The 13,389-nt window shown below is 36.4% G+C and overlaps 1 protein-coding gene across 1 annotated transcript; it reads left to right on the top strand.

Moving 5' to 3' along the window:
• Positions 1-8,613: 8,613 nt before the first annotated feature.
• Positions 8,614-11,865, top strand: LOC136271056 (uncharacterized). Its single transcript, XM_066070153.1, has one exon. It carries the CDS (start codon positions 8,853-8,855, stop codon positions 11,490-11,492), a length of 2,640 nt encoding a protein of 879 aa, XP_065926225.1. The 5' UTR covers positions 8,614-8,852; the 3' UTR covers positions 11,493-11,865.
• Positions 11,866-13,389: the final 1,524 nt, after the last annotated feature.

Here is a 13,389-nt window from a genome sequence, read left to right as displayed (position 1 = left end):
ATTTATGAGAATTTAGTTTCAACGCGACACCGAAATGCGTCATCAAACGAATCGTGGTCCGAAAGAGAATATATATTTTCGAAGTATAAAGCGAATGCTTCTGCAACTCCCGAAGGGTCGTTGTAGTTATTTCCATTGTCGTCGCGAATTTCCGGATAGGTGCGAGAGGTTCTATTCTTCTGTCGTTTTACTAACTTCCAGAAAAGCCTAATATCACATTCGGCTGCGTGTGTCAAGGTCATGGTATACGGATTTCATATAGTTGTTAAATTTGTTGTCTAGCGCAACTCTAAAGTGTCTCTTATGCGCGCTTGTAGTTCCGGTAGAATTCGAATATCATGCCCCTTGGTCTACCTTCCGCCAGCCAAATCCGGCGCATTTCTCGCTCTTTAGTGTGGAGATGCTTTACATCTTTTGTCCAACCAGGACGGGTATGGGGATTGTAGTCAGAATGCGGAATGTTATGTGTGGCTGACTTTGTAAGTGTTGAGACGAGATCGTCTACAAAGTGTTCATGTCGGCCAGTGTGTGTACTTGACGGGACAGTAATTTCTCTAACACGTGGTGCATACTTGTCCTGTAGGCTACAATAGCGTCTGCAGAAGCTTTGTGCCAAGCTGGGAATTTTGCGTTCGAGCGGTTCAAAAACGGATGTGTACATGAGAATCTAAATTCAGCAAGCACTGGCAAGTGATCTGATGTAATTGGTATCAGACCCTCTTCGAAAATATTGTACCTAATAAGATTACTTACAAAAATTTTGCTAAACAAGATATAATCTAGCATTGTACATTTGGGAATAAAAGTATGTTTTTCACCTTGGATGTTAAAATCTACACTAGGCATACAAATACAACATCTTGTGATAAAGGCCGTCAAGGCCTGTGCTTTCATAGCGTTTGTATGGTTTCTGCTAATACAACTACTATTTAAGTCACCAGCTATTAGTACATCACCATATGTACTATAGTAATTATACAATGATTCTACAGTAGTCAGCTTATACATATATTAAGCATCAATATTGTTGTCAGCAGGCATATATACACCAAAAATATGCAAATTACCACCGGAGATTTTAACCTCGACACCAATGAAACGATTTGATTCAAGACAAGGTATTTCTTTGACTGAATACATGAGATGGGTTTTTTTAAAATTAAAAATGCAACACCTTCCTTACCAATGAAACAAATGTTGTAAGCAGTGCTATCAGTATTGTTATCCACTTTTACAATACTAAAATTGTTTTTGTGTATTGAATCGTTTTTGTGTATTGAATCTAAATACATTTTGACATTTTGAATGTCTTTCAACTTGTGTTCTGTTACAATAGCAACATCACACTGTGTGTCATCTAAGAGATTTGACATATTGTAGACGACATAGCGCCCCTTACATTCCAAGACATAATGCGCATAGTATTGTGACCGCGTAGTTTTTACGGTGCCAGGGAATTCGTCTGGAGCTGTATATCCGCCGTGTGCAGTACGGACGGGGTGAGGGAATGTTGGCGTCGATGGTAAAAGGTATAAGGTTGAGGCGCGCTGTGGGCCGTAAGGTAAAAACGAAGGGTAGGTTTGCCGTATTCCCGAAGGTCCACCAGTATACAGTTCCAGAGAAATAAACCAAGTGATGAAGGATTCCGTATTTATTGGACGAGATTCAACGATGGCAACATTATAACAATTTAACAGACAGACATATTACAAACAAGTCGGATATGGCCAGAAGTGGCCTCCGGACTCAAGACTCTGGGTGAGTCGGACGTGGCCGAGACTGGCCGCCGTATTCCAGACTGCCGATTGACAATTGTACATAATTATTTATATGAATCTGAACAATGAGTATAAATTGACAGGTGATGACATAAGTAAGCTGAGTGAAAGGTTCACATATATAAAATAATTAAATAAACTCAATGAGTCTTTGATGTCCAAGACATGAAAAACTGATAATTGCACAATGTTGTTTTAAGAGATTAACAGTCCTTGAGACATGGCACTCCGTCTCTTTGAAATCACATATAGAGTCCGAAAAGTGTCAATCACTAAATAAATAAGTAACTTTGTAAGAAATAAACTGTGAGAAAATATTACGAAACAGATGTTGAATTTTAAAAGAAAAGTCCAAAATAAAGTTATAATTAAACAGTGAATTTTGCACGGTGATAGTTTCTCACCGCTCCGGGGAAAACACGTCCTCGTGTTTTGAATGGAATATCACATTTTTTCCTCTGTTCTTTGATTTTCTTCCACCGGTGACGGACGTTTGAGGACAGCTGAAGTTTCTACAGTTGACCGTTGTTTCCTGGTGATGAACAGAGAAAACTGTCTGCATAGTTCATGGCGGCTGGAACTTTTGTTGTCCATCGTTGTTACGTTGAGACTGAGTTGATGTTCAATGGGGGAACTCGCTGGCTGAAGAGGTCCAGGATCTGACTACTGCAAAATGTATGCAGCAGCCCCGGGCGTTGTTGTTACCCTTAGGATTCATCCACCAATTGTGACCGCGTAGTTTTTACGGTGCCAGGGAATTCGTCTGGAGCTGTATATCCGCCGTGTGCAGTACGGACGGGGTGAGGGAATGTTGGCGTCGATGGTAAAAGGTATAAGGTTGAGGCGCGCTGTGGGCCGTAAGGTAAAAACGAAGGGTAGGTTTGCCGTATTCCCGAAGGTCCACCAGTATACAGTTCCAGAGAAATAAACCAAGTGATGAAGGATTCCGTATTTATTGGACGAGATTCAACGATGGCAACATTATAACAATTTAACAGACAGACATATTACAAACAAGTCGGATATGGCCAGAAGTGGCCTCCGGACTCAAGACTCTGGGTGAGTCGGACGTGGCCGAGACTGGCCGCCGTATTCCAGACTGCCGATTGACAATTGTACATAATTATTTATATGAATCTGAACAATGAGTATAAATTGACAGGTGATGACATAAGTAAGCTGAGTGAAAGGTTCACATATATAAAATAATTAAATAAACTCAATGAGTCTTTGATGTCCAAGACATGAAAAACTGATAATTGCACAATGTTGTTTTAAGAGATTAACAGTCCTTGAGACATGGCACTCCGTCTCTTTGAAATCACATATAGAGTCCGAAAAGTGTCAATCACTAAATAAATAAGTAACTTTGTAAGAAATAAACTGTGAGAAAATATTACGAAACAGATGTTGAATTTTAAAAGAAAAGTCCAAAATAAAGTTATAATTAAACAGTGAATTTTGCACGGTGATAGTATGAGAGGATACAATATACAGGCAAAGAAGTAATGCAGGAAACACAAGTGTTACTAAATATCTACCCATAGTTGTAATATAACAATGTCTAAGGAGATTGTTTTATAACAGTTAGTCTCGATAATCGTTTTTTCCGTAACGACTGGCGGACCAATCACGGTCGCGCATTTCACGTCGGTTTTTACTCCGAGAGTTTGACTCGTCATCATCACAATCGCGCGCGTTCCAACGGGCTTCCCAGTCTCGGTTACTGAGCCACTTGCGACACCTTACCCCCGATTGCAAAATGTCTCTATTCTGTCTGCCTGGCCAAGTAAAACGTTGATCTTAGCGGTCAGCTGTGATCGGGTAGATCGGGGTTTGAATAGAATCATGTGCGTAACTTTGACACATTTGCTTTCAATGTAGTTAAATATTCCATCCTTTGTTGATTCACTATTAATAACGGAGAGGAAATACCTCGCATTTCGTTTGTAGTTGATTCCTTTAAATACGTCGTTTTTATTGCTAGATTGAACACTATCATTAAGATGAACGGAATGCAGGCTAACATCAGCTGACAGAGCACTGCGAACTTGATGTTGCTGTGGCTGTGTTTGTGTTTTTCGGGTACCGTGTTTTTCAGTCTTGGGTGGATGCTTTAACTGATTTCCGTGATCAGTGCATGGTTTACTATTACTCGTGGGGATTTTGGGATTTTTGCGCATTTCGGCAGTTTTAATACGTTTGAATTTATCGTCACCATTGGGCAAATGTGGAGGGTACTCGGTAGAGTGCTTTGGTTAAACGAGGTTGGACTTGATGTAGTCTGAGGTGCACTATTTGTGTCTACTCTGAATGGTGAGGATGGAGTGAGGGTTTCCGTTTGTTGACTGGCTAATACGCTTGCATATGATTTCAGTAGAGGCTGGGTGGTCAGATCTTCCTTTAGTTTTTAGATATGATTTGTTCTATTGTAAACTATCATTAAGTAAAACAAAAATCCATATATTTTAGCTTTAAAATTTTAATATTTTTCTATATCTTTATACATAGCTCTTCTTCCTAGAAGATTAATAAAGTCTAAAAATGGCCACTACCATCCAGCCCTCTTAAATGCGATTTATCTATCTTTTCATAATTATAACATATGTACAATCAATTAAAACGCCCGATGTATTCCAAATCAATCGCTCATCTAGCGTTTATCGTACGTTCACCGTCCCTAGCGCTAGAGTCTGTCCTTCGTTCGCGCGCTCCGTATACTCATTGTTCACTAAGCGCTCACCAAATTCCGTTAAGCATTAATATACCGTTCACAGTCTGTTCGTTCTTCATTCGTTCAGCATTCGTTTGTTTTAGTCCCCATTTGACGGTGTGTGTATCAATTTGACCTCTGTTGACAGTGTGTATATCAAAGTCCCCATTTGACGGTGTGTGTATCAATATGATCTCGGTTGACAGTGTGTGTAACAAAGTCCTCATTTGACGGTGTGTATATTAAAGTCCCCATTTGAAGGTATGTGTATCAAATGACCTCTGTTGACGGTGTGTATATCAAAGTCCCCATTTGACGGTATGTGTATCAATATGACCTCGGTTGACAGTGTGTATATTAAAGTCCCCATTTGACGGTATGTATATCAATATGGCCTATGTTGACAGTGTGTATCAAAGTCCTCATTTGATGTGTATTAGTTTGACTATGTAATTACAGTACTCATTAGTAGATGATTTACGGCGTATTTGTTACTTTTCTTGCACTGTATTAGTCAACTGTCTATATATTATTTTGTTTTTATTACAATAACTGATGAAAGTATTATTTTACATTATTGTAAAACAACGTTGATAGATTGCAGTTTGTGCGTACGAATAAAGTCCTATTTATACGACAAACATGATCCAATGCAATCTTAGTAAATGACATAGGTGTTTACATATCATTATTTAGAAAGAAATGATTTTATCAAGAATAGGTATCAATTGTTCTGTCAAAATATACATATATATAATGTTTTTAAAATTTGCGTTTATAAGTAAAAATACTGGAAGGCCGGTAAAATTCTATTGTTTTTATTTTTATTTTTCATAGAATATTTAAAACTCGGATATCATGACAGATCAAAATTATGCATTTTGACTATGATTACCTTTGCGAAAATAGAGGTCAAACCGAGAAAACTTAAGTCATTTCATTGACATACACTAGCTGTATATAAAACCATTGGTTTTATTTAAAAGTGTTAGCATTTCACGGAAAGCAACGCATTTAATTTTTATTTGTTTGTTTATTTTGCTCAATGACAGATACGATGCTCGCACTTTGTCTCATTTATAAGACATGACCAATATTAAAAGTACAACTAATAAAAGGCCAAATAACTCCACAGAAAGTCTCGTTCCTGTAATGTTCTCAGTTACCACTGTGTATAAGGTGTCCTCAATTGATCTTGTGTATCTTGTGGTCTTTAGTAGGCAGGGTGTATCTGAACCGGAAATCCTCACTTGCAGGTGTTTTGTCTTATTATTAAATACTTGTGAAATCAAAATTTCAAATAGCACATGTCAATAGTAATAGTAAAATAAATACGTAGCAGAAAAACCATTGCAAAATACCAGCTAGAAAAGGGGGTTCCCATTCGCCTGTGTTACGTTAGAGGACCCAACTTGAAGGTTCTTACGCGTATGTGTGTGTGTGTGTGTGTGTTTGTGTGTGTAGAAAAATGAATATTAATAGTTTTTCATAGTAGCATTCACTTTTCCATAATATTGATGTGGTGTTCAAAGCCAATTTTGCAATGCGTTCGCAGAATATCCTAATATGTGGGCATTGCCAGGGAAAAATTGTCTGCGCTGTTTATTAGTGAACTAAAGACTTTCATGCAAATGCATATGAGTTCAAAAATTATCTTCTTCAAACTCCAAGAACAAGTCCAGTAGGTATGCGAGTGCAATGACAGCCATTTTTCTAAACTATCTTTCCATTTAGTGCCAAACCTTTAAACCACCCAACTGGTTTCAAACAGGTATGAAACTATTATTTAGACCATAAACCCAAACTCGAACTAGTTTTTGCTCAATAAATTCGCCATTAATATCTACAGGCTTAGCCTGTCTAATGGTAAAATAATCAATATATAATCTGGTTGCATAAATAAACATTTTTGTTTTAAATAAACATGTAGATTGAAAAAAAAGTTATAAAGTTATACATGTAAGTTAAAGTTAAAAAAAAAGAATACAAAATCAAGCCTGTTAATTCAAAAATAGCTGTTAAAATACGTAAACATTAAATCGATGTGAAAAAATAGGCGAGTCATTGATCAATATTTATTGATGTGAAGAAAACGAGGGAAATATATACATCTTAAAATGGATAATCTAAATCTGCGAAACAATACCTTAAAGTAGACTAATTGTCTTTAATTCATTGCGTACAATTAACACGAAATTTACGAAAGTTGACTCACTTGAACTAAAGTTTTTTGATTTTAATATATTTATAGATATTAATGCCATATATTATTGAAGATTTAAATATGAAATACACCTGAGACTTTTGTATAAAATATCAAATTCAAAATGCAACAAACCTCTTATGCAAACATTACATTTCGATCCAAAACAAAAATCCCGATACTCAATCCCTACAGACATCACTTTTCATAACAAAAGCATTTCCTTATTTCAAATATTTTAGAGTATGAAGTTAGGAAATGGTTCAAAATCAAATTAAAACAAATAAATTGTGGCCATAGAACGCCAATTATTATCTGGGAATGCATAAAGAACGATTTTTCTTTCTTCATGAAGAAAAAAAAAAGCGGAGTGGGTTTGATGATGTCTAACTTTGAAATCGGTGGACCTCCGCGTCATATGTATTATTTTAATCTCACTTGACCATAGTCACCATAGTACTATGGAAAAAGAACAAACCTTTAAAGACACATGGGATGTATTAGACATCTTGCATGGTTTTTCCTTGCACATGATCAACTTGAATTATACAGCATGTATGTATATTCCCTAAAGAAAGTGAGCGCACAAGATTGTAAGTTTGCAGGAATCCTCGACACGAATCAATTGGGATTTAAATGTCTATAACCTCGAAAGGCTATGTACAGGTTTCAACAAAAATATATTATGTTGAGAGTCGAAGTACATGGCTATTCCGGTTATTAAAAAACTCACAAAGCTTTCAAAAAATGGCAATGAGAGGTAAACCGATAACTAGTTGGAAATGTTAATGAAAACATTATTTAATGAAGTTATATTGTGTTATCCTAAAAAACTAGTAATAAGAAAAGAATTTTTTTATAGTGTTCATACAGCAGATCTAGAAATCAATAAAAACAAATTAAAATATACCGGTATATTATAATTCAACATGTTATAATAACATACATTTAAAACAAAAAAGTTTAATTTTTTTTAAAAAGACCACCAGTTGGATTTGAACCCAAAACACTGAATGTATGTATTCACTAAATCCAGGACGAAACCACTGAGCCACGGAGACTTGTCAATATATGCTCTATAAAGTACTGTTTGAAACACCACTGTCATATCAATGGACTTTGTTTTTTATCCTTCAAAAAATAATTTGAAAAGTACATAATAAGTCATCTCTGGGTCATCTCTCCATCTTTTTTTAAAATGCGACATTTTTAATGTTGAAATATGTTACCTTTACACGTTTCAAATTTGTGGAGAGAAGACCCAGAGACAACAAAATCATTTAAAAACAGTTGTAAATAAGTAGGATTTTGCATGAATTGCATCGTGTTGCTATATTTAGACCCATATTATAATAAAACCTTTAGCATTTCAAATATTTTTCCACTCATTCCACATCCAACAGAAACCAAATAACGGTTATAATTCGAAAAATATTCAAAATTAATTGATGAAATTTTCACTCTCCTTGTGCGCCCAGATTCCTGCCGAATCTGCGCCCACATTCTTTTTTCTCGCAGCAAACATTTTCTTGAATTTACTTATCAAAAATGATTAAAGATGGGTTTTGCCCCCCCCCCCCCAACTTTTTGGGAAGCATGTATATAATTGAAGGGAAAGGAAAGTAATTAACATTGAAAACTGAGGTTTAAGGCAATTCTCTTTATAAAAAAATGTAGATTTCAGGTCACGAGACATACACTATTCAACTAAAGCTATTTTATTCGAAATATTTCACTACACATACTTTTTTTGTTTTTGTTTTTAAATATTCTATAATAGCCTCTTTTTTATCAGTACACTAGAAAATAAAATATTTTGCTTTGAATAATGTGGGGTGGGTTTTATATTTGTCTCACCTATTGATATACCGCCTCGATCATGTGTATTCATGCAGAAATTGCAACGGGAAGTTAAAGGAAGTAAACAACTACGGCGACCTACATTCATAGTTCAAACGACTGTTGCAAGTACTGCAGTGTGCAAAGTATGCTTATAGCTACCATTGAGTAAATTTGTTACTGCGTAATATTTGACTCGTATGTGTACCAAAAAAAGGAAAAGTAGGAGTTTGCCGATCGTATTTTTAAGGACACAGTTTAAAACCACCGACAGGAAGTCTGTAGATTGTAGTGATATTCATACGGTGAACGCTTCAGTATGAAGTTTTTTGCGCGATTGATTCTATTCTTAGTATATGTGTCGGATATTTTTGCCGATAATAATACCACGGATTCTCCCTCCACTACTTCTGTCAATCAAGCCTGCAGCATCGTCGTCCTTGGTAAGAAAACCAAACAAAACTTTGATAGTCTATTTAACAATGGCGCCACAAAAATGGTGAAGATCAAGTTCAAGTTTCAAAACTCATCAGGAGGGGTTCTCTCGGACCTCGCTAACACGGACATTTTCCTACCTCTCTCCTGGACAAAAACGAAAGGATCCGAAGGAAGAGGTTTGCTTCTTCTGAAGGAGGAGTTGATATCTTTACCTTTTTCGGCCCTGAATTATGGAGTGGAAAGTTTAGCTGTGAGTATAGCTGAGAGTCCTCCTAACTGCTTTGTCACTCAGAACCTAAACGTGACACACTTTCAGACCGTGCTAAGGGACTTGGTGTTAGGTAATCTCGATCTGTTGAACAAGGAGGAAAGTCCCGAGGGTCAGCGTGTGTGTAATCAGCACATTAGAAACAACGGGAATGGGGTGGCGGAGTTTTTCTTTGTCTGTTGTTACAGAAACGATGAGGGTAGAATGATATGCTCCGAACTGTCAGAAGATTTGTGGCTCACTGTGTTCTTTCACGTAATGATAGTTATTAACGTTATAGTAGTGTTGTATAGCCCACTGTTGGTTCCAGAACGATGGTACCGTGAGAAATACATTAATGTAGTGTACAAACATAAGTTAAAAGAGCAAATTCAACTAAGAATACTAAAATCAGCCAAACTGCCAAAGGAAGTGAATGTTTCAAGTAAAAGCACAATCAAACTGAATGACATTGATGCTGAACCCGGTATGCCAAAGTTCAAGGACATAATCGCTGATCTTAGGGACGATCAAGTATACAAACTGACTATTTCCCAGCTCATGTTTAAAATGAAAGCCGATCGCCTTGTCCCCGCAAATCATGTCCCTGTAGGGGTGTTCAAGACACTGTATGATACCATCATTAAATGTGAAGTTCGACAACGTTATGCTGTCAGAGATTGCTGCCACAGCAACATGTTTGGTATTTTTAAACCATGTCAGAAAACTGTTTTGTGGCATGAATGCCTGCAAAAATTCATGCTCGTCTGTTTTCTTCCTTTGCTTGCTGCACCTTGGATAATCCGGCTCTACTTCTATTACATATACGAAGATATCCAGCGAACACAAAAAAGCGTGGCAGCAGAATCCCGAAATTTGGATCCAGACTATCCAGGAAATTTACTTGCCTACTTTAACCCAGTCCATGGAATATTCGTGTTTTGTTATGCTGTACTTGCTATTGATATTCTTTTGTTCGGAGTTCTTCAAAAGAAAGTGGCAGAAAGGTCTCGATATGTTATCAGAAGATGTTTTAGGGATATGCGAGGCATGAACCGATCGCAGGCATTCGGATACTGTATATTCACACTCCTGATCCCCATTAAGAAATATGGGATCTTCTTCCTTCTCGTTGCCTGGGTCTACTGGCTTATTGCTTTTCCCGTCTTGCTTTTGGTTATTGCGTTCTACTTCATGCCGATCGTTAACATCATGTGTCGTCTCCTTTTCACCTACCTTGAGACTATATTTCCCGTACATAAATGTTTCAATCCTCTAGTTCGCACTTACCGTCGCCTGTACAAAGAAGATTATTCAATTCCTTTACTCATCTTTGTAGAGGACCATGATGTGATACCAAGGAAACCCACCACTGCTAAAGATAAAGTTTTTAATATGGTGATCACACTGCTGCTGATTATTTCCATTGTCTCCTTCACAGTGCTAGCACTGGAGTTTCTGATTGTTGTGGTAGAATACATCGTCTATCAGCTCATTGGTCTGGTACTGAACTGGGGGGTTTGGTTCAAGTATGCTACACTAGCGTTCATCTTAGTCATATATGCCAAAGACTGCTTCGGAAGTGTCACCAATAAATATCAAGTGTTCAATGAAAAACTGATAGCATTTGTGAAATCAAAAGCCGAGGAAGATATAAAATCGTTCATATTGAAAGATCCAAATGAACAGGGAAACAATGCATTTCAAATTGATGATGAGTCTGACTCAAAACAACAATTTGAATTGGCTGTCCAAAACTCCCGCTTACAGTGGCATATGCCTCAGCTGGTACTTTTCCTTGACAATGCCGACGTGACCTACATCACTAAACACTTGTTCTTTGAGGCCTCTAATATGCCAAATGCTGGATGTCCTGGTAGTCTCATGACCAACCTGTTTTCCGCTTTGTCCCAGTTTATGGTTATTCTGCTGTTCCTGCTTTTCGTACTCTTGGTCATTGCGGCGTTTGGAGAAAGGTACGCAGTTTCTGGCATTAATCAAACCGTACTGGCAGCAGTAGGAGGAATCCTGCCTTTTGTCTTTCAAAAAATCCTCTTCAAAAGTCCTCCTGCTTTTGATTTGGATACTAGCAGTCCTCATTTCCAAAACGCTTTTAATAAGCTTCTTCGTGAATACAACGAGTATGCCTTTGTCTTTGACATCGAACCAGCGGCTGATGTAGAAGAATGCTCCGACGGTTCTCAAGTGGATCTCCTGATAAATACCACTAAACAGAAGGACGGGAGCTCTCTCCTTCTGGAGAAAATTGTGTGACTCTCTTGTAAACCTATGAATCGTATGGTTCTTGGTAATAAACAATACAATACAATACCAAAGTGATGCAATGTATATCAGCAGGGAATTAATTTTTAATTTTTACTTTATTTTGATCTGAACTTCTGATCTGAATATTTATGTATGATCAATCTATGGACATGTATGCTTTTACTGTATGATATTTACATTTTCCAGTGTCTTTGCCTATTTTACGTGTTTTATTCGTGTAAATGTAAACCATTAAAACATTTTGATGATGCAATACGTGTTCATGGTTTATATGAATTGCATGCACATTTTATAGTATCGTTATCTAACATCAAAATAAGAGTCTGTGGATAATGTTCTAGTTTTCTTTTGAGACAGATTAAACCAGGAGAATTTCGTAAATGACTCAATGAGAGTTTAAATATTAATAGCCAAATCGTTTTTACTTTTGATTTAATCGTTTCTTAAATCATGATTTTTTTTTGGTGAAATCTAAATATTTGTCATCTATTCTAAATCTTTTCAGCTATTTTCTAAGCGCTAATAAATGAGAAAATAAATGAGCAGTCATTTTTGTAAATTCAAGAATGTTTTATTTTTGTGATTCTAGTGTTTTTATATAATTTTTTTCTCAATAAATTTTGATAAAATTTGCAATTTTACACAACTAAATATATATTCGTAAATAGCGTCAGATATTAAATGCAATGAATTTGCACCTTCTGAAATCATATCTTTATCATCAATGATCATAAATCAATAATATAAATGCCAGAAATGTTCAAATTAATTTTATCAATGACATCATGCTACTTTGATTTGTGGTTTTTATTTGAATTCTTATCACCGAATATAATAAATGAAAGGTTTTGCTGCTCAATAGTCACTCTGAATTTTCTGCTTTGTCTTATTTTAGTCTTGTGAGACAGTAATAATTTATGCAGTTTTACAGACACTTTTAAAGCTGGTGATTATTCATGGTCGTCCTTTTCTTCTGACAAGATGGAGCTGTTTTAACAATAGCTTGGACTTTCGGTGGGATGTTACTATCTAGTTTGCTTATCAAAACAAGATGTCAAATATTTACCTTAATATTCATAAACTGTCAAAGTCAGATAGGTATTTTCCCCAAGATCTGCTCTGTGTGCAAACTTGACGAAGTTTCAACTGAAATATACATAGATCTGAATGAAGTTTGACTAGTGTCCTTGCGTTCAATGCATTCATGCCAATAGCTGGACGAATATCAGCTGCCCAAAGTCCACGCTCTTGTAAAAACGGCTCTAACTTCAAGGGCGTTGTTAATCAATTGCTTATAGACGTTTGTCTTTTACAAAGTGTGAGGTTGTTCTTTATTCGAGCTCATCGATTAGGAAATTTTAAAACTCATAAATATTCAAGAGACCTATCCTTTACAGATGCATGTGCCACGTGACACGCTGAACATTTGCCCAGTTATTGAAATCATCGCCGATGAATCGAAATCTTCATGACACTTCCAGAAATTAGCATATGATACAAAAAAATCCAAATTTTGGAATTACATATCTGCCTTTTTTTATCAGCAGAATTTGGTTACTTTATGAAATTGGCCAGGTGTGCATGTATGTATACAAATAAGTGATTTCACAGCTTCCAAAAAACTCATCTTCTCAGTGAGCGTCCTTGTTTAATGTTGCCCTTTATCAATACCAAATTGTAAACAAGTGAAAAGCTGTCAATGTGACAGCAAACCGGGTTTTCTTTTATGTGAACTATATCCATAATCCATGTCAACCCGTATCCAGTGAAATGGAGTACCCTATATGCAATATTTTGCCAAAAAAGTTCAAAAGCTGGTATTTTTTCATAAATAATCAGAAATCAAAATCCTAGCAATATGCACACCTCTGATATATGTATATTT

The sequence above is a fragment of the Magallana gigas genome, chromosome 8, assembly GCF_963853765.1.
Source record: "Magallana gigas chromosome 8, xbMagGiga1.1, whole genome shotgun sequence".
NCBI classification, from domain to species: domain Eukaryota; kingdom Metazoa; phylum Mollusca; class Bivalvia; order Ostreida; family Ostreidae; genus Magallana; species Magallana gigas.
The sequence above is the reverse complement of the archived record's forward strand: the minus strand, read 5'-3'. Positions and strand labels throughout refer to the sequence as shown.

Excerpts from the sequence above, each read along its gene's own strand:
- LOC136271056 (XM_066070153.1), top strand. The coding sequence starts at position 8,853 with ATGAAGTTTTTTGCGCGATTGATTCTATTCTTAGTATATGTGTCGGAT.